General features: G+C 38.0%; 3 protein-coding genes and 2 non-coding genes across 5 annotated transcripts; all 5 read right to left on the bottom strand.

Annotated features, from left to right (window-relative positions):
- Positions 1 to 417: 417 nt before the first annotated feature.
- Positions 418 to 6841, bottom strand: rsl1d1 (ribosomal L1 domain containing 1). Its single transcript, XM_063003150.1, has 9 exons — positions 6775 to 6841; positions 5179 to 5315; positions 4925 to 5063; positions 3408 to 3556; positions 3115 to 3216; positions 2779 to 2872; positions 2536 to 2661; positions 983 to 1132; positions 418 to 699 (listed from the first exon to the last, which is right to left on the bottom strand). Exons 1-9 carry the CDS (start codon positions 6820 to 6822, stop codon positions 580 to 582), a joined length of 1065 nt encoding a protein of 354 aa, XP_062859220.1. The 5' UTR covers positions 6823 to 6841; the 3' UTR covers positions 418 to 579.
- LOC134322181 (small nucleolar RNA SNORA55) lies at positions 2948 to 3078 on the bottom strand. Its single transcript, XR_010013963.1, has one exon. It is a non-coding gene; the product is annotated as a small nucleolar RNA SNORA55 (small nucleolar RNA).
- LOC134322180 (small nucleolar RNA SNORA55) lies at positions 4752 to 4883 on the bottom strand. Its single transcript, XR_010013962.1, has one exon. It is a non-coding gene; the product is annotated as a small nucleolar RNA SNORA55 (small nucleolar RNA).
- A 973-nt stretch (positions 6842 to 7814) lies between the features above and the next one.
- Positions 7815 to 19701, bottom strand: gspt1 (G1 to S phase transition 1). The gene is made up of 14 exons (XM_063003149.1): positions 19380 to 19701; positions 17609 to 17650; positions 16084 to 16320; positions 15828 to 15861; positions 14991 to 15068; positions 14272 to 14452; positions 12933 to 13087; positions 12713 to 12853; positions 12169 to 12262; positions 11173 to 11253; positions 10914 to 11087; positions 10732 to 10821; positions 10485 to 10653; positions 7815 to 9200 (listed from the first exon to the last, which is right to left on the bottom strand). Exons 1-14 carry the CDS (start codon positions 19540 to 19542, stop codon positions 9148 to 9150), a joined length of 1692 nt encoding a protein of 563 aa, XP_062859219.1. The 5' UTR covers positions 19543 to 19701; the 3' UTR covers positions 7815 to 9147.
- A 361-nt stretch (positions 19702 to 20062) lies between these two features.
- Positions 20063 to 26295, bottom strand: dmc1 (DNA meiotic recombinase 1). Its single transcript, XM_063003801.1, has 14 exons — positions 26179 to 26295; positions 25868 to 25925; positions 25689 to 25733; positions 24547 to 24693; positions 24314 to 24396; positions 23474 to 23526; positions 23335 to 23376; positions 22605 to 22677; positions 22416 to 22507; positions 22263 to 22336; positions 22022 to 22136; positions 21802 to 21862; positions 21529 to 21645; positions 20063 to 20325 (listed from the first exon to the last, which is right to left on the bottom strand). The coding sequence occupies exons 2-14, from the start codon at positions 25922 to 25924 to the stop codon at positions 20256 to 20258; spliced, it is 1029 nt and encodes a 342-aa protein (XP_062859871.1). The 5' UTR covers position 25925; positions 26179 to 26295; the 3' UTR covers positions 20063 to 20255.
- Between the last annotated feature and the right edge of the window lie 224 nt (positions 26296 to 26519).

Raw genomic sequence — 26519 nt, 5'->3', positions numbered from 1 at the left:
AGGGAGGGCTTTGACAGCCAAACCGAGCAAATAACATCATCCTCCCTTGTAATGATAACATTTATGCAAATCTAATATGGTACTAAAGCTTTTCCCACTGTTCTACCAACACTGATACAATCTTAACATTATTAATTTTATTTCCCAGTTTGCTTTTAACATTTGGTTGTTTAATATGAATTATTAAATGTACACAAGATGTTTAGACTGACAGTCCTTAATAGGCTGCCGTCAACATGAGAAAGCAAACAGCAGCTGGACCAACAGCCCAGAGGCTTCAGCCGGCATCACATACAACCACTAAACCAACACAAAGTTTTACCAACGTTAAAAAACAATCCGCTGTGAGAAATAAACTATAGACACGACAGGTCAAGAGTAAAATCTGCATAAAACATCATAGTCACAAACACACAGTAACTGAATAATATTTATTTGCCTTAAATCTACATATTGGCCACATGGTAGGTATAACCAAAAGCAGGGGTGTCTTCTTTACAAGTCCTTGTCTCTGCACTGATTAGGACAGGCTATAATGGATGTGAGAAAACCCCTGGTGAACCATCCATACATGTTATTTTAGGCAGACACTTTCTTCCGTTTCTGTGTTTGGCCTTTCGGTGCCTTTTTGACCAATTTCTTCTGTACTTGTTTGGCTGCAGCTGGCTTGGGCACCTTCTTTTTCATTTTAGATGGAACCTATCAAAACAAAACCAAAAGAAAATAAAACAATGTTTTAATATTTGCATGACATTACATCAAGTACTCTAGATCAATCAAAACAGTATGAAGGAGATAATAGAGAGACGACTATGAACACAGTGAGGGATAACGAGCAAAGTTCCGGTGTAGATATATAGTTTAAATGAACACACGTCTTCCACACTGTACTTATAAACAGAACAAAGTTATTTAATTAATAACTTTGTAATTATACATGCATTAAAACCAAATAAATGTGACAGTGGTGTGCCGCACTGACCTCCAGTTTAGGCTTTTTGCTTGGCAACTCAATAGGCACTAACTGTGGTATTTCCTCTTCCTCCTCCTGCTCAACTTCTTTCTGAACTACATCTTTAACACTCTCCTTCTTTTGCTTTATGTTTGATTTCTCAGTTTTCTTTTTCTCTGCCTGTAAGTTAAAAATAATATAATTATTAACAATAATTACAATAATAATGAGGTTAATGTAGAACAGTTTTTATTTACTCTAAAACCACACAGGCAGATAAAGCAGCCGTCTAGGCAACAAGCATACATTTCCAGTGAGAGATTTAAGTTCTGGCTTATCAATATTTTTTATTATATATACAATTTATATTATGATTTTTACCCAGTGTAACCCAATGAAATCTCAATGTACATAAAATGCAATATAAAAAAACACTTAAAAAATGCAGAAATGAGAAAATTGATGTATAAAACTAGTAAATAATTCTTAATTAGTCTTAATCCATTAAAATCTTCATTAAATGGATGGACGTTTGACTGGATCCAGAGCCTATCTGAAAACAGCAGGTACAGACACTAAACAAAACATTAACCCAATACAGGGCACTACACTTCCACCCATTCATCTCTAGAAGCAATGCAGGAGTCAATCTACCTACTGGCAGCTTTGACCATTAGGAACCCCAACCAAACACATCCAAAAAAACTTCTTAAATCTTCTCAAATGGTGACTGAAGGCCTGAATAAAACCCACATACTTCAGAACACTGGAGCTGTGCAGCACCCACACTACTGGCTGTTTACTTCCCTATTTCATTTATGTTAATCACTTTATCTTGATCAGGTTCGTGGTGGGTCCAGTTTTACCAGGAAATAATGGGTGTAAGGCACAAACATCCTGGACAGAACGCCAATCCATCGCAGAACTTCGGCCACCCCCCACCCCTCTGACAATGTGGGCTAGTGTAATAGATCACCGTCCCTCCTAAGTGATGCAACCCTAAGATGTTACATGTTCATTCGGCTTGGCTGATTTTTTAGGGTGATTGTTTTACATAATTTAGGTCACTAACAAATGTACATTCAGTAAAATGATCAGTGTATTACATTTTGACCTTAAAAATTATATTGGCTACTATCGTTGGTTATTTGGATTCTCAGGCTTTAATCACACGTGTGATATTTATTTGGGTTTTAGTGCCATATTTAACATGTGTCATTTAATGGCAAAAAAAATTATGTTTGTCTGTTTATTTTATCTTGTCTTTATGTTTAAGTAAATTTTATATTGTCATTTTCATTGTTATAGTTGCAAGGTAGGTTAAAGCGGTTCTTGTGTTGTCTTGTGTATGAGTTTCTTTTATGGTTTCAGGCATGTGTACTTGTTCTCTTTCCTTTGTGTATTTGAGGCATTCTATTAAAATGTGTTTTATTGTAACGGGTGTTTGGCAGATCTCACAGGTTGGTGGGTTTTATTCTTTTATCAGGTGTTGGGTTACTCTGGTGTGGCTGATCCAGCATCTGTGATAAGACCAGCTGTTGAAAGCTGCAGATTTCATGTGAACTGTGGAGAGAAAGAATTACCTTTGCTAATCTGGTTTTATTCAGTTCCTCCTCCAGCAGTGTGAGATGACTGAGATTAGACGTGTAGATGGGAAGAGCCACAGACGTCTGACTTTTCAAGTGGATTGTTTTGATGCTTTTAGCAGTCTGTTTAAATACAAAATGGAAATTAAAAGACCAACATGCATCACAACACCTATCTACATTCATGGATTAAACGATTCTTTCTTACTAAATCTTTGGTCATAAATTACCCATACTCACCATACGTAACTTTGATGAAATGGTCTTAACTGCTGTGACGATGTTTTCAACAATCTCATCTGCTGTCATGTCTGAGTGAGCTACACGCGCCATGCTAGCAAAACAAAACACAAATCACTTACTGATTCTTTAACAGGGCTCTTAAAAAAGAGCTAAAATCTCTGAATGATCATGTATCAGAGGTTGTAGGGACAAGCTCCGCAGGATAGACAGGCTCATCTGGATACACTCCGAGTTACTCTGGCACCATATTGACCCTGACCCAGCACCAACCAAGCTGGGCAGAGTTTGCTGTAGTGCTCTTAGTTCAGAGAAGACAGAAAACAGTGGATTTACCAGCAGGATCCTTTCTTTGTGATGTTGAGGGTCGTGCCCTGAACAAGACGCTCCAGATCTCTGGCTAAATGTTTGCTGGTCAGGTCCACAGATAGAGGAGCCCTGGTGCAGACAGCAAGAAAACAAATTCTTAATTCAAATAAAATAGGATATGGGACAAAATTATTATTATTTTTTTTATTTTATTATTTTACTTAATAGGACATATTATGTTATCAGATACAGGACAGACATTTTTAAGCTTGACAGAGATGTCTAGAATAAAAACTCAATTCAAGCAAGACTTAACGTACTTTTTCCGCTCATAAAAATGCTTCCCAACGTGGGAGGGTAAGCGGCGACGAATTCGGGCATCTGCCAGAAAGATTTCAAAGTTGCCGAGCAGTCTCCTCTTTGATTCAAACGTCTTATACTCCGTCTTCAGTGTTTTAAATGAAATCACCTAACAAAAAGAACACAAAGTTAACATTTATGGCATTTAGCAGACACTTTAATCCAAAGGGCACAGCATTGGCAACCTGGCAGTGGTGGGGCTTGAACCAGTCACCCTCTAATTACAAATTCAAGTCAAATTTATGTGCATAGCATTTTTTTTTTTTTAAGGACAGTTTTTTTACAGCATTCAAGACGAACAGACCAAAAAAACCCATTAAGCAAGTCAAGGTCAACAGTGGCATGAAAAAACTCCCTTAAAATTACAGTAAAACATCGAATCTTAGCTCTGCCATCTGGCTGGGCGGCTATATGTACGATTGGCTGTAGTTCATACAGGGTGGGTAAGCCGGAGCTGGGACCTCATAACTGATGCAATTACGACCTCTGCTGGCTGATTGATGGCGCCCGCACAGAGTTGAGGAATAATGCTGCTCAGGGTGTGGCTCTTCATACACAAAGTTGATCTGCATATATCGCCTCATGCAGGTGAAAAAAATGCAGTTGGCTACTGCACACGTGTCGGGGGGTCAGTTTGCTCTCCTCAATCGGGGCGGAGATCAGCACCAGTAGAGAGGAAGCATAACGCAATTGGGTCAAGATTGGACTTGCTAAACTCGGGAGAAAATGCTTTTAAAAAATTACAGTAAAAAAACCTTGAGAGAAACCAGACTCAGCAAAGACATCCATCCTCCTCAGGTGGCCTGGAGAATGATTTGAATGAATTGGATTAACAAGTCCATTTACTAGTCCAGTATCTCAACTGCTGAGCTACCACTGCTCACATGATGATTTTTACTACATTTATTTGTAAGCAATGTACCGTTTCTGTAGCAACATCATATGTAACACAGCACAAACAATAACTGATACATTTATATGGAATAATAAATTAACATTCTTCCTAAAATTCTATTACAGAAGTCTTAAGTATTTGGTGCAGTCAAACATTTATACAGACCAGTGTTTTATAAAATGTTAAACCCCAAATCAGAAAAAGTTGGGACTGTATGGAAAATGGAAATAAATTTAAAATTCAGAGTTTTACATTTAAAATGACTTATTCCATTACAAACAGTATGAACCCAATATATTTCATGTTTTGTCTGGTCAACTTCAACTGGGACAGGGGCAATTAAGGACTATTGAAAAACCTTTAATTTCTTGCATGTAGAAAATCACACAACAACTCAAAAACGCATGACAATTGTTTCAAAGGTTGTAGGGACAAGTTCCAACAGAGGCAGAAACTCGTCTGGATACACTCTGAATTACTTTAGCACTACTTTAACCCAAATTCACCACAGAAACCAAGAGAACTGGGTTTGCAGGAGTGCATAAATAGCTGAGATTTCCCATCACAGATGAAACAACATACCTCAGGAATGTGGTTGACTCCTATCTGTGTAAGTAATTTCTTGTAGAACCTTTCAGTCTGGTCTGCAGTCATGTTGGGTTCGTCTCGTGTAAACAGGCAGTAATCAACAGACTCATTACGGATCGCGTGAGGCAACGGGCTGGGGGAATAAACAGAACGTTTATTAATACAGACGTATACAAACAATGACTTTTTTGTTTACGGTCGATTAAAAGCACACAAGGTCTGAAACGCTGTGTAAAAATATAGCATACATGCGAATGGTCTGTTCTTGTTTGGGGATCTTCCATTGCGTGAAGAGAAGACCAATTTGTTGACTCTCATTGAGGAGTTGTTTCTGGGATGATGTGCTCTTCAGATAAGCAAGCAATGCCTGCACTGCTTTCTTTACCTACAATCCAGAGAAGTATATACATTAATACAGTTTGCTCTTTCTAGCAAAGCAAATCACAGTAATGCACCAACTACAAGGGAGCTTTGCTGTTTCTGTTGGTAAAAATGAGCATGTTCACCACACATGCCTCATATACGCACACACCACTGTAAATAGAAGCTGGTTGAACTACAGTAACTTAACAGTGTAATAAAATAGTGCAAAGCATCTCACATTAACTTGAAATTACAAACAGACTGATCTACAGGTCATTATTAGCTGCGAACGGTTTGGAATTTTACCATCTAAACTTAAATTCAAGTGCCAAATCATGTGAAGAGAGAGAGAGAGAGAGAGAGAGAGAGAGAGAGAGAGAGAGAGAGAGAGAGAGAGAGAACTGAAGGTCCTGGGTTTGACCCCCAGGTGGGGTGGTCCAGGTCCTTTCTGTGTGGAGTTTGCATGTTCTCCCCATGTCTGTGTGGGTTTCCTCCAGGTGCTCCGGTTTCCTCCCACAGTCCAAAGACATGCAAGTGAGGTGAACTGGAGATACAAAATTGTCCAAGACTGTGTTTGATATAACCTTGTGAACTGATGAATATTATAAGAAAATAATATAGTAAGCATAAGATCTTTTACTGTAATGACGAGTTCAAAAAAGTGATGATGAGAAAAAGCTGCTTTTGAGCTGACTGGTTGTGGTTAGAGCATTGGGCTTTCAATCACACTGGTTGTGGGTTCAAATCCCAGCTCTGCCATGCAGCCACTTAGGCTCTTGAGCAAGGCCCTTAACCCAGACCCTTACAACTGCTAACCCTGTTCTCTGACCACTGCTCCCAAACCTCCAGTCCCATTACCCACAGTCACAATTAGACACATGATCAGAAATAAAGAACTTTAAAGGACGCTGTGGTGCAGAAGTCCAGACTTTGTTGTGCTCTTGACCAGTGGCTGTGTTAAACTGGTACGTATAAAAGCATGGTGACTTGTGTGTACGACAGTTTTGCAGGAAAATGGTGACCAAGATCTGACACTAAGGTTGGAAATTGTATATTAAAGGTCTGGAATTTTCTTCTAATTGTTTTTAAAGGGTTTTATATTTATTAACATAATAATTACGGTTCATCACTCCATTTTTTTGGTTAGGTGCGTCAATGGAAGGACTTCTACATTCTTACAAACAGTAAACGGTTTCCTAGTACAAATAATTATATATTGCTTTCAGATGACATCAAATCTTGTTACAAAAAGAATGTAATCAAAGCAATTACATATTTAAAACCAATCAGAAAGTCTCTATTTTCTATTATGCCACACAGTGCTGGTTAGCAAGCTAGCTACCACATGACACCAAGTTTAAACTGAAATAACTAGATCGCTTTTGCGCTGTTTATAACAAAATTACGCAAACATCTACACAGTCACATATAATCTATAACATCATGAACTTAAGTGTCGCATTAAAACAATAATTCAGTACCTGAGAATGATCGAGAGGAACTTGCTCGTCTGCTGCTGAGGGCTTCATGATCCACGTGTGCGCTCTAACTGCTGCACGCATGCGCCAACTGCGTCATCACGCTCTCCAATCGGAGAGCTTCAAGCACGTCAAAAGATCAATTACAAACTCTTTCCTTCTTTCATTAAAATAATAAAATTAATGAACAAAATACAATTATTTTGATACCGAATAAAAATAAATATTGTTCATTTTCACTAACCGGATTATTCTGGTCGGGGTCGTGGTATGTCCGGAGCTCACCCGAAAATACATAGTGCTAAGCAATATTGCACCAAGACAGCAACACACACCCACACATTCACTCACTGTCTGTCAATTCTACACCTAAGTATTCAGTCCACCTTTTAATGTTTTAGGGTAGAACCTCGAATCAAACCCAGATTCCCAGAACCGATGTTAATATGCCACACTCACTCTATCAGAACATTACTCTTACTGTTATACACAGAAATGCTGGTCACAAATATTAAGTAATATTAATCAGAGGACATCTAACATTCACCCATTTACTCCTACCTAGGGGCATTTGCTTTTGTATGCTTTTGGAAGGTGGGAGAAAACTCACCTGAGCCAGATCCCCAAGACCTTAGAACTATGTGGTACCCACACTACCTGCTGCACCTACCTACCACTCATAATCATTGTAGTTAACCTAGAATGTATACTAGAGCCTGTGGAGTCGAATATGTGTAGTACTGTAAATATTGTAGATTGGTAAACTTGACGATTCAAAATGTCAGTCATGTTTTCCCAGCTAGGTTTGTCAGAGGAGTCGTGTCACCGTCTCTTCATTTATTTTGAGCCTTTTTCATAGTGAAATCAATCCTATTATTAATGATAATAAACCAGTAGTACTCTGAATTAATAAAAGGTTTCTTTACATTGTATTACTTCAATAAAATGTTTTAGATCAAAGTAAAGCACTGCTTATCTCGTTAGAGAAGAGTGACTATCTAGGAATATTCTGCACGTGCAATTGTAAAGTACAACAACAGAAATGGGAGGATTAATTCAGCATTTTATTATGGAAGAAGGTTAATGTTCACAACAAAAATGTGTAAAAATGGAAATCTGATGTCGAGTAAATGTGATAAACAATATAATTGGTTCTTTTTATTTTTGTTGTATTTCTGTGCAAGGCCATAGCCATGAATTGAACATTGGGGGTGGGGACACTGGCGGTAACATTTTTTAGCTAAATCATTAGTGTGATTTAGTTTTTTTTTTTTTCTAAGAACACATGTGGGTGCAGTTTAAAGTGCAGCTTTACTTATTTTGGAAATAGACTAAAAAGTCTGATTTAAAAAAATATTACATGTGCAATGACAGATCTGACTTGACTTGCTTTAACACAACTATGAAAAGCTCCCCTGTCATTAAATCAGTCTGAACCTAAAAGCACCTAAAACAATAATGCAGACTGATAACAGATGCAAACCTCATTTCCATGCAGACTATTTGATGTAAAATGAACTTCCCACACAGTGACCCAGAGACAATTCCATCGTCTATAACATTTGACTCCAGTGACCATTCTGATATCCTTTACTTTCTTACACTGGCAGTTTTAGTCTTTTGGCGCCAGGCATGATCTCCTCACAAAAATACACATCTGGTAAATGGCTTTGTGGTGGACAAAGACTCCAAGTCATAAATTACAAGCTGGTACAAAGACTGAGCTCATCATGGCAGTGTATGAAATGAGCTGCTCTTCAAACTGCACATTACAGCACTGAAGAGTCAAACATGTGCAAAACCAACGGTATCATTATGTATTATTTACTCTCTTCATTACCATGCAGCGGGATTGTAACATCACCAAATACGACACAAAATTGGTATTATGCATCTTTTACCAACTTTTCAGCAGATGTACTTTCATTAGATCACCGTTGTGTGCTTATTTACGATTAGGCCAGAACAGATTAGTTTGAGACTATTAAAGCAAATTTACCATAGGGATAGCTTAAATCCTTGAAGGCGGTGTTTAAATCCTTAAAACACCAAGAAATCGCAAGATTGCATCTGTTTCATCATTGAATGTAAGCCAGTGGAAATGGGTTGGCTTTAAAATATGGGCTACATGAGTGGCATAGCTGAGCTCTCAATATGAGAAAGCTGTCACACTGAGCTTTTTCTATAATGTTCTTTTTAAAACATACTGTTAATTTAATATTGTCCTTTTTTGCGTATTCTTTTTCTTAAAAAAATGCATTTCTCTTAGCATTGTCTGCAGTAAAAGAACAGAGAGGATTGGAGGAATCCAGTTGGCAGGCTGCTGCATCTTCTCTCTGAATCCAAAGTGCAGTAGATCAGTGCTTCTGCCCAGAATTAGTCCTTCTCTGGTACCAACTTCAACACCTTGCCAATAGCAATAGTTTTGCCTGTAGAAATACAACATCACATTCATTTACTTATACTGTTAAACATTCTTTTATTTTATATTTATAAGTTTTAAATAGATTATTTATTTTCCCCCGAGTGTATGGAATACATAAAGTAACTTGTATAAAAATGATGTACTTAAATTTACAATCAAACAAAAGTCTAGTAAATGCCATAAATATAAAAGTAATATCGTGTTTGTTGAGAAATTCTAATGTTTAATTTTCATTAGCTTATTCTTTTAGCTTATGTTTCAAACCCTGGCTTCTGCTTTTCACTGATACTTGTTTAGAACGTCTGACAAAATCTGAGTAAGAGAGAAAAATATTCAGCTGTAAAAGAAGCAAGAATATTCAGTGGTAACAGTGGTAATTTGATATGTGAAAACACGTTAAATTTTTAACACCAGATGCGTTTTCTGAAGCAACCCTCATATTTATTCAGAACTGGGACCGACACTAAGGGTGCACGTGACCACTCAATGGCTAGCTTCATGTACCATCATGCACCTTCTGGATTTGTGAGCCTGGATATTCCACTGGCTAGAACTGTTGCCTCACAGCAAAAAGGTCCTGGGTTCGATCCCCAGGTGGGGCGGTCCAGGTCCTTTCTGTGTGTAGTTTGCATGTTCTCCCCGTGTCTGCGTGGGTTTGCTCCGGGTGCTCCGTTTTCGTTCCACAGTCCAAAAACATGCAAGTAAGGTGAATTGCAGATAAAACAATTGTCCATGACTGTGTTTGACATTGAACTGATGAATCTTGTGTTACGAGTAACTACCATTTCTGTCATGAATGTAACCAAAGCGTAAAACATGACATTAAAATCCTAAAAAAATAAATAAATTCTGCCATCACACCAGTGTTAAGATTCTCATTTTGAATCTCAGCTCTGCTACCGGTCGGCTGGGCGCCCTCTAGCGGGCACAATGAGGAAGTGCCTTGTTAAGGAAGCAGACAAAAATTGGCCACCAAGTCTGCTGGGTGGTGTTTTCAAACGCGATGTGCAAAAACACTGATTAGCAGCCCAAGGCACCTGTGCAAAAGTGGAGAAACATTGGTGCATGTCTCTCCGTGTGCGACATCAAGTCTCATGCAAATCCACTGAGGCACAAGCAAAAAAAAAAAGGGACTGTGCACGCAACAGAGAGGGCGTGTGGCAGGCGAATATCCGCTCCTGATGCAATTGGGATCCCCTGCAGCAGAAGACTAATTGGCTACGCTAAGTCTGGAATAAAAGGGAGAAATGAATAAATAAATAGAAAAGAAAGTTAACAGAGATCTTACCCTCATCCCTCAGCGTGAACCGACCCATCTGGGGAAAATCTTTGAACGTTTCTAAGCAGATTGTCCCAGCAGTTTTGAGACGAGCAATGCATACTTGGTCTTGTTTCACAAAGCGTGGACGTGTCTTGCTCTTCTCCCCTGTCTTCTTGTCCACCAGACAAATTAAGGCCTGCAAGCAGAAGGATTCAGCTGCCACTTGAAGCATCAAAAGCATTGAATACATAACAGAAATCCATCAACTGCTTACTGTTATCTGCACTTCCTCTATGCAGGTATGGATGTGTAGGACTGCATTGTAACCTGGACATATAATTGATTTGTGTTCGATTATGACAATCTGTAACACAGAAACCAATAAAGGACAAGGAATGAGACAAGTAAAAAAAAAAAAGCTCCATTTAGACTAAGCAACTTAAACTTGAGTTCTACCTGTGCGTCGAACGTGCGCCCAGAGTGGCAGAGGTTCTCAGCATTGCATAGGATGAAGCCAGGCAGGATCTCCTCCTCTTCTATGCCTTTGAGCCGCAGCTTCAGGTTCTCTCCAGGTTCTGCATCGTCCGTCTCGACATCATCAGACAGCAGGCTCAGCACCTCCACAGTGTGCTGAAATACACACAGTACAGCTCATCTCAATCACACAGATCACCTGGAAGCTGATATCATATACGTCATACACAGTTAATCGTACTCTGTTTGGCATCATGATGAGCTGTTGTGCTTTGCTGATACTCCCTGATTCTAGTTTTCCAAGGACCACAGTGCCCATGTCCTGCAGAGTAGATGAAAATGTAAAGAAAATGTAACAGAACATTAATACAAAGAATTTTACTTTCCACTCCATAGTCTACAATTATTCTTTTATAAACTTTTATACATCTACAATCTTCTTATGGCTTTCCAAAAACATTGTATTTCTCTTCTTTAGTGAGCTGCCAGATTATAGACTTAATTAATAGATTATTAATAACTAGTACCTTCATTACAGTACTCTCTCACTCACTGTCTTAACCGCTTATCCAATTAGGGTCGTGGGGGTGCTGGAGCCTATCCCAGCTTTTCAATGGGCGCAAGGCACACAGTAACACCCTGGACGGGGACGTCCATCGCAGGGCAGATCATTACACTACTACTAGTATATTTTCATTCATTTTATCAAATACACTTATCATACATACCATACCATACCATACAACATGCCTCTGCCTCAATGTTTATAGTGTTGCAGGCATCAAATTCTACATTTGTTTAAATTTACTAAATACAATTAGACGGGCCAGTAAAACATTGGAAATCTTTCATTTGTACTTTTGTTAGTTAAATAAAGATTTACCAAAATGAACAAATTACAGAATGTTTTTAGTGTATTGTACAAAATGTCCAAACGTTAATTGACAGTGTACAGGATGATTCAACAAATTCTAAAGAGAACCAAATAATAATAGTTATAATTATTCAATAATAAAGTGTACCTATATGCTAGTTACACATGATGAAATGGCCAGTATGTGTAGGTTAGGCATGTGAACCCTATGACCTGGCAACTCAGTAAAGCAGTCCCTGTTAGTGATTTCAAATAAAATATTCGCTAATCTGGTCATAGCCTAGGGGAAAAAAATTACATCTGTGTGTAAAGAAAACTAAATTCCTATAAACAAGAGATCAAGCCCATATTTATTCATCTTACCCTGTATTTATCTACAATGGGCAATCTGATGGGACCATCACTTGATCTGTTGAAACTTGGCAAGCTGTCCAGATGTTGAATAAACGGTAACCCCCTAAAATGAATAAAGATAAAGACAGTGTAAGCACATGCTTCCAATAACCCATTCCTATTCAGTATTAAGCCCAGTTTTGTATGATTCAAGATGTTTTAAGCTTAAACCATGTCAGTGGCAAACACATTTACTATAATTACACAACAAGGGGTGAAACATTCAGTAGCAAATCGACTTCTGTTAATCCAGAGCAGGGCATGAAATGGATGTCTTTTAAGCTCGAGATCTCAGCAGTGGTGACCATGTACATGTTAGAGGGGTAGTGTTAATGTTTTGGCTCCTCAATGCAAACAAATGGTTTAAACTGTGTTACACAGTAACAGTTGCAGTTCAGTATGTTTAATGTGACTGACTAAATGGTAAAAACAGTGATTTCAGTGCCTTAACTGGGGTACGGAGTTTCAGGATGCAACGTAAGGGTGTTACGCTAAAGTTAAAAGCTTTACTTACGTATACCAAGGGCACATTTCGGACGATTCCTTCAAATTGGCTCCTGTTAATCCAGAGCAGGGCATGAAATGGATGTCTTTTTTTGGATTGAAGCCTACCTTCTTCAGAAATGGCACTAATTTCTCCTTACATTCCTCATACCTAGAAAGGAGACGTGGTTTAGTAGAAAGGACAAAACCACTACACAAATATAATACATTCAAATAAAAAAAATCATTACCTGTCCAAGCTCCAGTTTACAGTGGGATCATCCATTTTGTTGATTAGGACAATGAGATGTTTGACTCCAGCGGTTTTGGCGAGCATGGCATGCTCACGAGTCTGACCTCCTTTTTCAAAGCCGGTCTCAAACTCACCCTTTCTAGCTGAGATAACCTAGCAAAAGTGGAATAAGAAATACCATTACAATATAGAACGGTGTAACATTATAAAGCATACCTCAATTTGGTTTGTACACTCATTCAAGGTAAACAAAAGTTGAAATATAAAAGCTAAATACAATCAAATAAACAATATAACAACAGCTAGACATCCACATGTGCCTGTATTACAACATATGACAAATCACAAAGTCTTAATACATGATCAGAGATGCTCAATTTTTTTTCATCACCCACTTTATCCAGGTCGGAGTCCCGGTGGTATTAATGGGAAACAATGAACAACAAAATAATGGGATCAGGTCAAGAATACCCTGGACAGGGCGTCGATCCATTGCAGGGCTTTGGGCATCCCTCTCTCAGACATAGCCAATCATGTCTGTGTAGACTTCCGGCCAGCCGATAGCACAGGGGATATTCAAACTCAGATCTCTGCAGTGGTAAACTAGCGTAATAGACTGCTGTGCCTTTCCAGTGGCATATAATTAGAGCTGTCTGCATCATAAAGTGCATGTTGCACCTGTAGTAAATAGCCCCTCCCGGCACGTTTCCGATCTGCAGCTGCTTCCTTTTACCTGCTGTGTTGGGTTCCCACACAAAGCCGTATCAGGTACAAAGAGTCACGCTAAGCTGTGATCTAACTCCCCCGCCCTCCCTTACGCAGGTGCCCAGACCAGTCCTAGAGATCGCATATGGCAGTGGCACCGGAAAGAGACTATTGTCTAACTTTCCCGTCCTTGAACATAAACAATTGTATGTGAGCACCCCACCCCCTCTTGCATGGTTTTTGATAAGATTGAATGCACCAACTCCGAAATTTATACACCACACAGTTTAACAACTGTTAAATGTTTATAAGGTAACATTTTTTTGAAAGGATTTGATTTAAACGATACATTTGCAAATTAAAATGTGTTTAAAATGTATCTTAAGCCACAATGTAAGGCGATTTTTTTTTTATATGGATATATCATCTATTTTTAATGTACTTCTGATACTCAAGATGCATTAACCAACCAGGTGCAAATGAGGTCAAAGACCTATTAAACAAAGCCAACAAACTAACACAAATTAAACCATCATATCACGACCTTGACTCTTTTCCCCTTACACACAGCTGGGAGGCTCTCACAGGAGCTGTCAGCAATAACACAACAAGTAAAATAATGAAAAACCAACCAGTACAGCCAGGTCAGCCTGTGAGGCTCCACCGATCATATTGGGTACAAAGCTCTTATGTCCAGGGGCGTCCAGAATGGTAAAGTGTTTTTTCTCTGTCTCAAAGTACGCTCTTCCTACTTCTACAGTTTTTCCTTTGTCTCTCTCTTCTTGGTTTGTATCTAAAGCCCAGGAAAGATACCTGTAAAAAAAAAGGTATTTTTAAAGATTTAATGTGTGCTCCCTTGAGTGGTGCGACAGTAAACTGGTCATCCTAACGTATGGACACTAAGTTCAATTAAGGTATAATACCATAACAGTACAACAGCCAGAAGTCCAAGACACCTTAGTTATATATAGACTGTAGTTATATAGACATTGTATACTTGTCTTTCCTATCAAGCAAAGCAGCACTTGGTATCAAACTTATACAGAATAAGGCCTGAATCATTAATTTGAAAAATGTATTTTTTAATTTTTTTGTAGTTATAGAAATCACACCTGGATGTGCTACGTTGTCTCTTTTCAAAATTGCTCATGCTTCCCACCCACAAAACAGGTCAACTAAGCTTGCTCTCTTGGACATCTGTTTATGGATGAGTAAGACACTGTTGGGATTTAAACTACTTACAACTGATTTATAGTGATTGGGTTAAAGCTTAGTCCAATATACAAAAAAATTCAACTTTGTAACCAAAATAAACATGATAAATAAAGTCGTTTCAAATAAACATTCTTACCATGTTTCTCTGTTCTTTTCTTTAGCTTCCCTCTCATATTTCTCCAGTGTTCTTTTGTCTACCATACCAGTTAAATACCTGAAAGTATAAAATTATGTTATTTTGTAGAATTTCTAAAAAAGCTGGGACATTTTGTGAAATGCAGTAAAAGCAAGAATCTGTAATTTGTTCATTCTGTTTAACTTTTATTTGCCTGACAAACATACAAAGAAAAAAATTTCCAGTGTTTCACTGATAAACCTAATGGTATTTTGTAAATATAAACAATTTTACAATTTCATGACTGCAATACACTCAAAAGAAATTTTGGACTGAAGCACGTTTACCACTACAAGACTACAAAACAGTCAGTGCTCATCATTGTCAGATTCTCCTCTTCATAATGTCCTATATCTTTTTAATACTAGAAAAATCTGGACTGCAGGCAGATCAGACAGACACAGGCACTCTGTGTCTATGAAGCCACACTGTACAGAATGAGGCCTGGCATTGCCTTACTGAAGGACTTCCCAGGAAACAATGTTGCCTTGATGGCAAGACATGTATCTCTACCAATGTTTCTCCATGTTAGTTATGCTGATGCAGCGGTGGACTGTGTTAATTAACAATGCCTTACTGAAGTAATCCTGAACCCATTTGGCTAGATTAATAACAGTTGTGTGACTGTTTCTCATGCATTTTCCAAAATGCCACAACTTTTACAGAAATGAAATTTGCACACCTATATGGGCACAATGCTTTGCCTTTTTAACGTCTCTTAAATAAATAATTTTTTAACATTTTATAAAATAGTAAAAGAATATCTTAGAATATATTTTAAAATAATGCATAACTTACATGATTTGTCCGCCAATTGTTGACTTGCCAGCATCTAAAATAATAAAACAAGAGTATAAAAAGTTTGAGGAAAAAATGATGATACAGTCTTATTCAAAAGTCTGAACAACTTCGGTCAAATATCATGAATTTGTTAAGTAAAATTAAGAGTATATTGTAAACTTTTGTACTACAACATTTCCTTTTATTTTTCTTTAACTTACTGTAAAAATATTAAATGTGCCATAGAAGCTATAAAGGCCCCGCACAGACGTACCCACATGTCCGATGAATACCACATTAACATGTTCTTTCTTTGGAGCATCTGGGGGAGGAGGGGGCAGTTTAGGCGTGGGCATTTCCTCATCTTCCTCCATCAACTCATCTTGGGCTTCATCCCTAAGGGCCCCACTCTCCTCCATGACACCACCTCCTGCCTCTGAATCAACAGGCTCGCTTTTTTCCTCCCATGTGTCCGCTGTGGTAGCATCCGTCTCTCCATTTTCCACAGCAGCTATAAAAAGACAGAATGACAAACATCACTGATTTTTGGACTTTAAGAATTTACCTTTACTTTGGTATGTAATTTCAGATCAATGCAAAGGCTACTGTTATGAAATTCCCAAAATATTTCAGTCTTGTGGTATATGCTACAGTAGGGGCCTTAATAATGGTGTTATTTCAACAACAACAGCATGGAAGCTGTATGTACCATAAGTGTTAAATTATAAAGCTTATTTGATTAAAATGTATTTTACCATGATCCACTGTAGAGTGAATACAGGGCATTGAGCATCTGCAACATCATTATGACAAGAGAATAGTGTCTAAATGTGATTTCTAGATGTTTACGAGATGAAGAATCTCAGTGGTAATACTGGACTATTGCAATTGATGTAGGTGTTGTGTGGAGTGGGCTAAAATCAATACTGTTATGGTGCAGATAGCCATAAGACAAAGGTGCTGAAGCAAGGACTGGCAGGCAAGGAACATGCATATCATAAACACTCAAAACCACAATGTCTGATTTCACAAATATCTATTTTATTTGGTAGTACAAGTACGAATACAGATATAGTAAATAAGGTTTAAGTAGCATTAAAACCTATGTTGATTTACCTAACTGTCCTAAAAAGAGAAATACTCCAACATTAACAATTTATTTAAACTCTATGGGAAATCCAAATAGTACTTAAATGCAAATAAATTCCACTCTGTCATTTAAATTAACACTATCTGCAGTCAAGGTGAACAGTAGAAATGGTACCGTAAATCAGACATATTGTATTGCATTTAGTAAACCATTAATATAATACCATAATAAAAAGACCATCTGCAAGAAGGGATTAAGCATAGTATTAATTACAGCTCAGTGGGATTACATACTTCAGTACTCATGCACTCAAGCCACATCTTCTAAAGTGCTGCCTTGGCAAAACAATCCTACCAATTCCCTACTGGCCACATGCCATTTGCCACATGCCTTTCATTCACCGGTTGACAAACTAGTACTTAAAACAATGCACAATATTTTAAAATAGTTTATTCTAACAGATATAAAATCATCAGGCCCTGGGCTGTAGGTGCAGAAGTTGAGTAAAGGGACCACTTGAAATATGAGTAGGACAGTGTGTTACATGAACCAGGCTGTATAAACTCTAGCTGGCCTCAATAGGGCTAGTACTAATTATGGTAGTACTGCCACTCTATATATGGTAAATAAATAAGAACTCTAATGTGTCTAGTCATCAAGTATACTAGCAGCTCAGTTCTCATTTACACCTAAAGTTAAAGACATTTACCTGTTGGTTCTGAGATCTCCATGTTTGTAACTGTGTCTGCACCTGAAAGAAAATAAAAATACAGCTTTGATCGCACTGTACTGCATAGTCGTTTGTGCATAGTTCAATATTTGGAAATGTGATATATCAACAAATGATTATGAAATAAAGGGTACTATAAGACCAGGGGTTCAATAGAGGATGTATTAATGTGGTCAAATATTCTTAATTGAGGTATTTGTGCACCTCTTGTATGAAATCTGCACCCATTCTCCTCGTGCAAAAGTTTTCAGCTCATTTAGGTTTGAAGGCTTTTGTGTTGCAACTAATTTCTTCAAATTCCACCCAAGATTTTACATGGGATTTAAGTCGCTGTCTTGCCTTTCGCACACCAGACAAATCCATATGATCAAACTGTTCCAGTTTTAATTTATTGCTCCATAGAACAGTGTCCCAAAACTCTGCAGGCCCATTTAAATTCCTTCTGATATATTACAGTTGACCCCTCCTGTACTTCCTAGTCAAAAGTGCCATGCATTGTGGAGTTCAGTCATGACATCCTTGACTGTTAAGAAATGATCTTCAGGTTACCACTAACACGTTTGTCCCAGCCTTCATCAAGTCATCCTGTAATTATTCTGCAGTAACAAAGGGGTTTGGCTTTAATGTCCTGATGACATTGCTAAGGCATCTGCATGAAAATTTTGGGTTTTCTCATCTGACCAGGCAGGTTGGCTGCTGTGCTATAAATTTGGAACTTCCAGCTAATTTAAGGGTGGGAATTGAGTTCCCAGTAGTTTAATCATGTTGTCACCCAACTTTAAATCATACAGAGTAGCAGCATCTAGCTCAAAAGAAAAAAGAGTTATAAATCCATATAATATTTAAACAGCAATATTTTTTATTTTACAGTTACTTACAAGGTTTACATTTGCTCTTGGTATTACATTATGTTTCAATTATGAATTCACAGAAGAACAGCTGTGGTCATTTACGCTATTCCAATCTATGACTATCATGACAGACTTGCCCCTTAAATGTATTGTAGTACTGTAGAGAAAGTTCACGTTTTATGTTAGAAATGACTACATATAATTTATTTTATGTATCACTTACTATTATGGTAGTATTAGTAGAGCCTGGATAGTAATAACATTTGTTTTTAACCTGGTCTAGTGCACTAGACTGCCAGCCAGTTAATATGAACTGTTTTCAATTACCAATATTGACTGCTTCACAGGACAGTGGTAGCCTAGTGGGTAGAGCTTTTTGTTGGTTCTAATCCAGGCTCTGCTATGGAGCCACTCTTGGGCCCTTGAGAAAGGCCCTTAAGCCTGTCTGATCCAGGGGTGATGTACAGTGGCTGACCCGGTGCTCTGACCCCAGCTTCCTCACAAGCTGGGATATGTGAAAAAGAATTTCATTGTACAGTACAAGTGTAGATGACAAATATAGACATTCATCACATTACTCAGCAAAGTGAATCATGATTTTAATACTTATGCTGTTGTCACATTATCCAGTCATTGCACTTTGTATTATGTTTTGGACTGAAGTGGGCTGGATCTGTAGGTAGGACTGATATTTTGTGTACATCACAGCCGAATGATCATTCGTGCATCATTATGCATAATTACACGGGTGCGTTATGCATTCCACTTTTCAACTTACATAAGGCTTGTTGGCTCACTGACAGCTGTTGGGGAGACAGCTGCGCTAAAGTCAACTACGAAACTTACTCAAGATCCTTCCTGACTAACGACAGGGATCAGAAACAGTGAGGGTGCTTTACCGGGAGACGCGGTGCTGTGCGGGGCTGCTTGCTGTATGAAGGACGGTACGAACTCCGGAGCGTTAACGTTGAGGCCGGTGAAGGCGGACTGCAGATCGGCTTCGGCCTGGGCCTCCACGTCGTCCTCCTCCCAGCACTCCGGGGCCGAGTCTCTCTGATCCATAGCGGGATCGACCTAGTGCAACACTCACACACACTCACAGCTAAGACTCCGTTCAGCTCTTCCCGATTACTCTTCCGGATCAGTAAGCTTACAGACTGCTGTATTTCGTCCGAGACATGAGACACCTCCGATCCCACAGTGCCGACTCAGCTCGGTCTGTTGATCCAGCTTCCTACACGCGTGATTCATTACGGCGGTGTCCCAAACGGCGCGCTACACCCTACTCACTACACCTTACTTACTACACCCTACATACTTCACATGCTATTGTGGGTCGGGATCCTAACGCAGACTCTCGATTTTGCTAAAGGGAACATAGAAGTGAGAATGCAAAACTTCCCAAATAGTGCACTATGTAGTCAATTCTTTGTGATTTCGGATATGACACGTGTGAAGGCAGCAAGTAGGCGCTGCACATTCCCAAATCAGCCACCAAATGAACAGTTGTTCTAAAACAGGGGAAACAGTAAAACTAGGGAAGTAGTAAAACCCTGCACATTCAGATTCACACAGGAGAGCATTTCAGACATTGCAAAAACTAAAACGTTTTATTGAACACATTACAATTATCACTTAAATACACATTAAATAGAAACGAGTGAATAAATAAATAACAGCACATTAAATGTAAGTCTAAAGACATATTGCCTGTAGTCTTGTCTAAACAAACCCTTTCTTCATCATAACTTTAGGCAACTGAAGAAGCGACTCCATTACTCTTTCGCATCTGCTACTCCTCCTGCAGTTATGGCAAATGTAGCTTCATTCTCAGGCATGTCAGGGCTTTAAAGAGAAAAAGAGAACCTAATGACAAAGATGTTATAGGGTTCATCTGTATTTATATGTATTTTCTTCCAACAAACAAAAGTCAACTTAACTACGTAAACTTAATCTCACATCTTAACCCTTTTAATTCAAGTGAATAAAATAAAATCAGTATCAAACTCTCAACAAAAATGAAGATGAGCTGAAAAGTCCCTAAGAGAGGACCTAACGGTTACTCTGAAATATTACAGAATTCATTTTCTTTGTTTGTTTTCAGTATCACTCAACTGATAAAGACTTAATTTCTTTGTTTTTCTCCTCATTTTCTCTCCTAATCTAGTCGTATCCAATTACCCTGATTGCATTGCGCTTCACCTCTACCGATACAACCCTCCACTGCTTCGCAACTGAGACGCGCCCCCTCCGACACGTGAGCAGTACCGACTGCCTCTTTTCACCTGCACGAGGTGAGTTCATGTGCGGATCAGCTTTGTGCACGGAGAGCCACACTGATCAGCATTATTCCCCACAGGTGCCATCAATCAGCCAGCAGAGGTCATAATTGCAGGAACCCTGGTCTGGCTCATCCCACCCTGAACAACAGCCAATCGTTGTTCATGTAGAGCAGAGCAGAGATTCAATACGATGTGTTCAAAATCTCAGGTCTGGTGTGCTAGCGTGTTTTACCGCTGCGCCACCTGAGCGGCCCTAAAGACATCATTTAAAGCAAAACCTAGCTCTACAGAAAAGTTTAGTGTTATAAAATTTTATTTATTATAATCCTTTTTAAAAAAAACATGAAACATAACTGGCAACTTCGGATCTCGACTGTATGACTGGCATCATGGATTCCCAGAAATATTAAGGCATTTTGAGGATAAATGTTCTGCCTTCAGTGGTAAAATTGACCCATGGTGATAATTAGACTCTTCAGCAAGACAATGATCCCAAATACACTTCCATGTCTAAGTCAGGTTAAACAATCAGTCCTGAAATCTCCTAAAGTGGCCTTCTCAGTCTCCAGATCCAGTCTTCCATTACTTGTTAGCTACATTAGATACAGTGGGAAAACTAAAAAAGCAAACATTAGACAGTATACCTCTCTTTGCTGTTCCACCTTATTTAATATGTGAATAAATGTGACTATGCCTATAATGTGCTTTTAATCATTCCTTTTAGTGAATTTTAGTGGGGTAGCTATAATTCCCAGAAATGATTTACCTATCAAATATTTTAGCAATTCTCATTTCACCACGTCCTTTCCTCAAGCTTATGCGTGTGGTTGAGGCATGTGCCAGTATGTGACCTCCAATAGGTTTCTTGGGATCTGCTTGAAACCTAAAACAAGATAAGTTTAAGTTTTAATTCAGCTACAACAATACATTTTTCCACATTTATTTAAGATGCACAGTGCATCTCTGCTACAGTGTGGTCAGACTTGCACTGACGCACCATCTGCAGCGGTTCAGCATTTGATAGACAGACATTACTTACGTCATTCCAGCTCCAGGGTCTGCCGTCATCTGATTGGTGACAAAGACTGCAACATTGTACTCTATTGGTTGCAAATAAAAGAGGCAATTTCATTATATGTCAACGCATCTCAGGGGTTAGACTTACTTATCTGCATCTGTTTATACAGTATGATTGATGTTCTAACTTTGGCTAAAGAAAAGAAAAAATCAAAGAAAGGACTGTGGGATAGAAAGCTGACCTTCGGATATTTTTTGCAGCCTGGAGAGCATTTGTGCCAGCTTTTGCTGTCTCTCTGCCAATTCGCCTCGACCAGAGAAGTCCACTCGGAAGAGAGCCATGATCGAGTCTATGATCTGAGGCAAAGACAATAAAGTCTGTTTAAAACAAGAATCATCTTCAAGAAAACTTAATACAGAGTAACGATCTTGTCATCGCTTATTGCTTGTCAGTTTAATCACAGTAAATTTTTTTTTACTTGCCAGGAGCTTGAAGACACCTCCTTCCTCATGAAATTTGGCTGCCACAAAGTCTAACAGTTCCATTTGATGTTCACCTAAATGTATGCATGATTTCCACTTAAAACAGGACAAAACAGAACGACAAAACTAACAAAGAGCAATTCAATGTCGTACTTGTGTAGGCACGAGCATACAGCACGTTATCAAGGACTGCCTCATGATCCACATTAAACCGGTCTGCAATGTCCTTCAGCCTGTCTGGGCGACTGTGAGTGATGAATAAAGGAAAAAAGACTAGTGGCAATGAAAATAAAAATGTTGCATCATCCCCAAGCCTTTCTCAAACAACAGTAAAAGGGATACAACGTATTTTCAGTATCAATGAAGATGATCTTCCCTCCAGTGTATCCATTTTCACCAGGAAGCTGGGCTGTAACTTCAGAGAGAACATTTGAAATAGTTTTAGCTCACATATAAGCATATACAGTGCTGTGAAAAGTTCCTAATGTCTTCTATTCATGCATACATCACAATTGTTTCAGATAATGAAACTTAGACAAAGCAAACTCCAATAAACACAAAACACTTTTTTTTAAATGCTGATTTAATTTATTGAAGGAAAATGCTGTTCAGCCCTACCTGACCCTATATTGAAATGTAACTCCCCCCAGGCTACTAAATTAACCAGTTAACTAAAATACAAATCCAGACCAAAGAGATTTGAATACAGATGAGCAGTTGTAGCCTAGCGGTTAAGGTACTGGATCAGTAATTAAAAGGTCGCTGGTTCAAGCCCCACCACTGCTAGGTTGCCACTGTTGAGCCCTTGAGCAAAATTAACTTAGTAAGGTCCTTAACTTAAAAATATACTGTAAGTCTTTTTGAATAAAAGCGTTTTAAGTGCTGAATATAAATAGAAACAAAGTAATTAAAATCTACCAGCCTGGCAAGTGTTACAAACCCAATGCTAAGGTTCAGGGACTCCAGCAAACCACAGTAAATGTCTTTAAAAAATCAGGGGAGCAAATACTGTATAGTAATTTCATTTTAGAATGATGCTTTTCATTACTTTACAGAACATTTTTTCACGTACCACACAGTGTGTGAGAGAGCTGAGTCTTTCCAGTTCTGAACTCTGCAAGCAAGATTTATCAATATCAATATGAATATCAATATGAAATAAAAAAACTTGAAATCACAGAAAACCAAAACAGACGGTAGCAGTTGCTTACCTCCAAAAGCCTCTGTGATTGCCATACTTTCTACTCCCCCTCTTAGAAGTTTACTAAAAACAAGTAAGAAAAAATATGTAATAAAGTTTATTAGCACAAAAAAAAATCCCCCAGGCTGCAAAGACGTTATTATATTTAGCACAATATTTAGCACAATATTGCAAGCATTTTAATGTAACTAAAATTTAAAAGTATTATGATAAATGAGAAATGTATAGTTTTAAAATGTTTAAAAAAAAAAAGAATGCATTTATTTAGCCCCACTAAACACAAGTAGAAAATGCACTCTGGCCAAAATGGCAATCCATCCCAAATCAACACATTCACACACTCACTCTAAGGGGTAGCGTGAAGTAGCCAACCCATCTTTTGCAAGTTTTGAATGGTGGGAAGTAACCAGAGTGCCCAAAGAAACCCCACACAAACCAAGTAAGAAATACTCACAGACAGTGACTGGAAAAGTGGATAAAACCCAGGACCCATGTTTTTATGTGGCACGCCATCATCTGCTGTGTCGCCATAATAACAAGCTAAACTATTTCAAAGGCCATGACTAAATGAATAAATGTGTTGGCAAATAGAATCAAACATTTTCTCAAAACTCAAACGTAGCCGACCAGCCAAGTCATGTTTGGTGCCCAAAATGTGTTTGTTTAGTTCTGCTCTGGAGCAACAAGTACATTTTCAAAAATGTCGCCTACCCACTCACACTTTATTACCAATTCACATGAAGTAAATCTACATGTTAAATTGCTACATGTTCTGCTTTTTAAACAATTTTGCATATAGACTGTTTTACTGTCTTAGTGGTATTCTAACTCTTGCTATGTTTCTTCTTACTCAAACTCCAAACTGCCTGTGGTAATGTGGAACACTTGTCTCCTTTTCATACTGTATTCTGAGGCTGTCTGAAATCCACTCATCTGTAGCAAAAAATAAAACATGCAGTTTGCAGCCATTACAGGATTAGGCCTAATTATTTACTGTGTCATATTAATCCAACTCAAGCTTATGAGAGAGCCATTTTTTCTGAAAAGATTTACACTAGAAAGAGGACCACAACTGATCTTTACCAACAACTTTCCAGCTGCTTCCTTGATTTTTTCCACTTTGGCTTCAGACAGACCCTTAACATTGCAGAGGGCACGCCGTGTGGTCATTTGGATACCTTTAATTGTACAAATTCCAACTGACTTCAGCTTTTTTATATCTGCCATGTTCTATAAGGGGTTGCAAGAATATGATATTATTCAACATAATTATTAAAATCATTATAATAATGTAATTATTAAAACCAGGGTTAAGTACAAGCAGAAGACAAATATTCAGAATAGATATTCTGAATACAATACAGTTTTATCTAAGATCCATTTTAAAAAGGAAACATGGAAAACATTTAGAAAACATATACTTGTCAGAATATTTGAAAATAATGTATTGCTTTATATTATAATAAAACAAATTAAACGGCTTTATTTATTCTACCTTCATAAACAATCATGTGTTTCAAGTTGTCATAGTTCAATCTGCTCTATTCAATAATCTAGTTTGCTACATTTCATTCACATTTATTACCAGTTGCAGAATTGTTTATTTACATTTAGAGAGGCTATAGAAATGGTCCAAGTTTTTTTGTGTCCCACTTTTCCTTATACACACCACATCAAACAACAGAGAAAAAGATGACTTGTAGTGTGTTCGAAATGTATTTTGAATATGGTATCCTTCTATGTATATTAAAAGACTGGACGACACAGTGACTCGGTGGGTAGCACTGTCGCCTCACAGCAAGAAGGTCCTGGGTTTGATTCCCAGGTGGGGCGGTCCGGGTCCTTTCTGTGTGGAGTTTGCATCCCTGTGTCTTTGTGGGTTTCCTTCGGGAGTTCCGGTTTCCTCCCACAGTCCAAAGACATACAAGTGAGGTGAACTGGAGATACTAAATTGTCCATGACTCCGTTTGATATTAAACTTGTGAACTGATGAATCTTTTGTAACAAGTACCGTTTCTGTCATGAGTGTAAAACATGTCGTTAAAATCCAAATAAACAAATAAATAATAAATAACTTATACCCACCACCTCAAATAGCACTGGGATAAAGATGACCTTTTATTGTGTTCTAAATTCTAAAATGTGTATTCAGGACAGAATATCTAGTAATCAGTACCTTTTCCAGTGTTTTGCTCAACCCTATTTAAAACTACACATTTACTCACAATGCCATATTTCTGTAGAAGTTCAATGTCTTGAAAGAAGGACTCCTGAAATACAAAAGTTAATTTCCAATGTATTCTAAGTTAAAACACTTTCTGTTTCACTTCACATAAAACTTAGGGCCTATTCCTTTCATAATCTTTGCTATTTGTTTTCGGTTGGACAGAATATGTTCTCTCACATCATCATCCTGAAAGCCTGCCTCGTCCTCCACAACTTGGTCTTCCATTGATTTCATCCTATAAAAACACCAAATGCTTTCAACAAAAGACTTCTTAGATAAATATTTATAAAATATCTGTTAAAATAAATGTGAACATTCAGTCAGGTACAGCTGTTTAATATTAGCTATAATTTAATCATTAGCTAGCATTGCAGTTAGACTAATGCATCTGTCTGACGCTGTTGCTAATTACACACTTGTTACATTTGTTCTTTTATTAGACATATTGTCTTAATAGCATCATGTTTATTTTTTCATCACTATTTTACCTGTTAATAAGCACTATTAGTTAACCCAGTATTGTTATTAATAAAATAAACTCTCAGTAAAGGAAGTCTGAGTGAATTAGCCGCCAAATGTCTCACAGATGAGAAGCACGCGCTGTGTGAAGTGATCCCAAAGAGTCGATCTCAAAGAGTCGACTCCTTTTTTCGACTGGAGTCGATTCAAAGATCTCAGACTCGATTCCAGTGACAGAAACAGATTTTAATAGAATCCCAAACAAATGTGCAATTCGGTGACAATTAAAAAATCTTAAGAAGGTATTGTACCAAATGGATTAAACACCATTCTTATAAAATATATTACCTTTACGTGGTGCAAAACCCAA

Source organism: Trichomycterus rosablanca, chromosome 10, assembly GCF_030014385.1.
Source record: "Trichomycterus rosablanca isolate fTriRos1 chromosome 10, fTriRos1.hap1, whole genome shotgun sequence".
NCBI classification, from domain to species: domain Eukaryota; kingdom Metazoa; phylum Chordata; class Actinopteri; order Siluriformes; family Trichomycteridae; genus Trichomycterus; species Trichomycterus rosablanca.
This window is presented reverse-complemented; position numbering and strand designations above follow the sequence as displayed.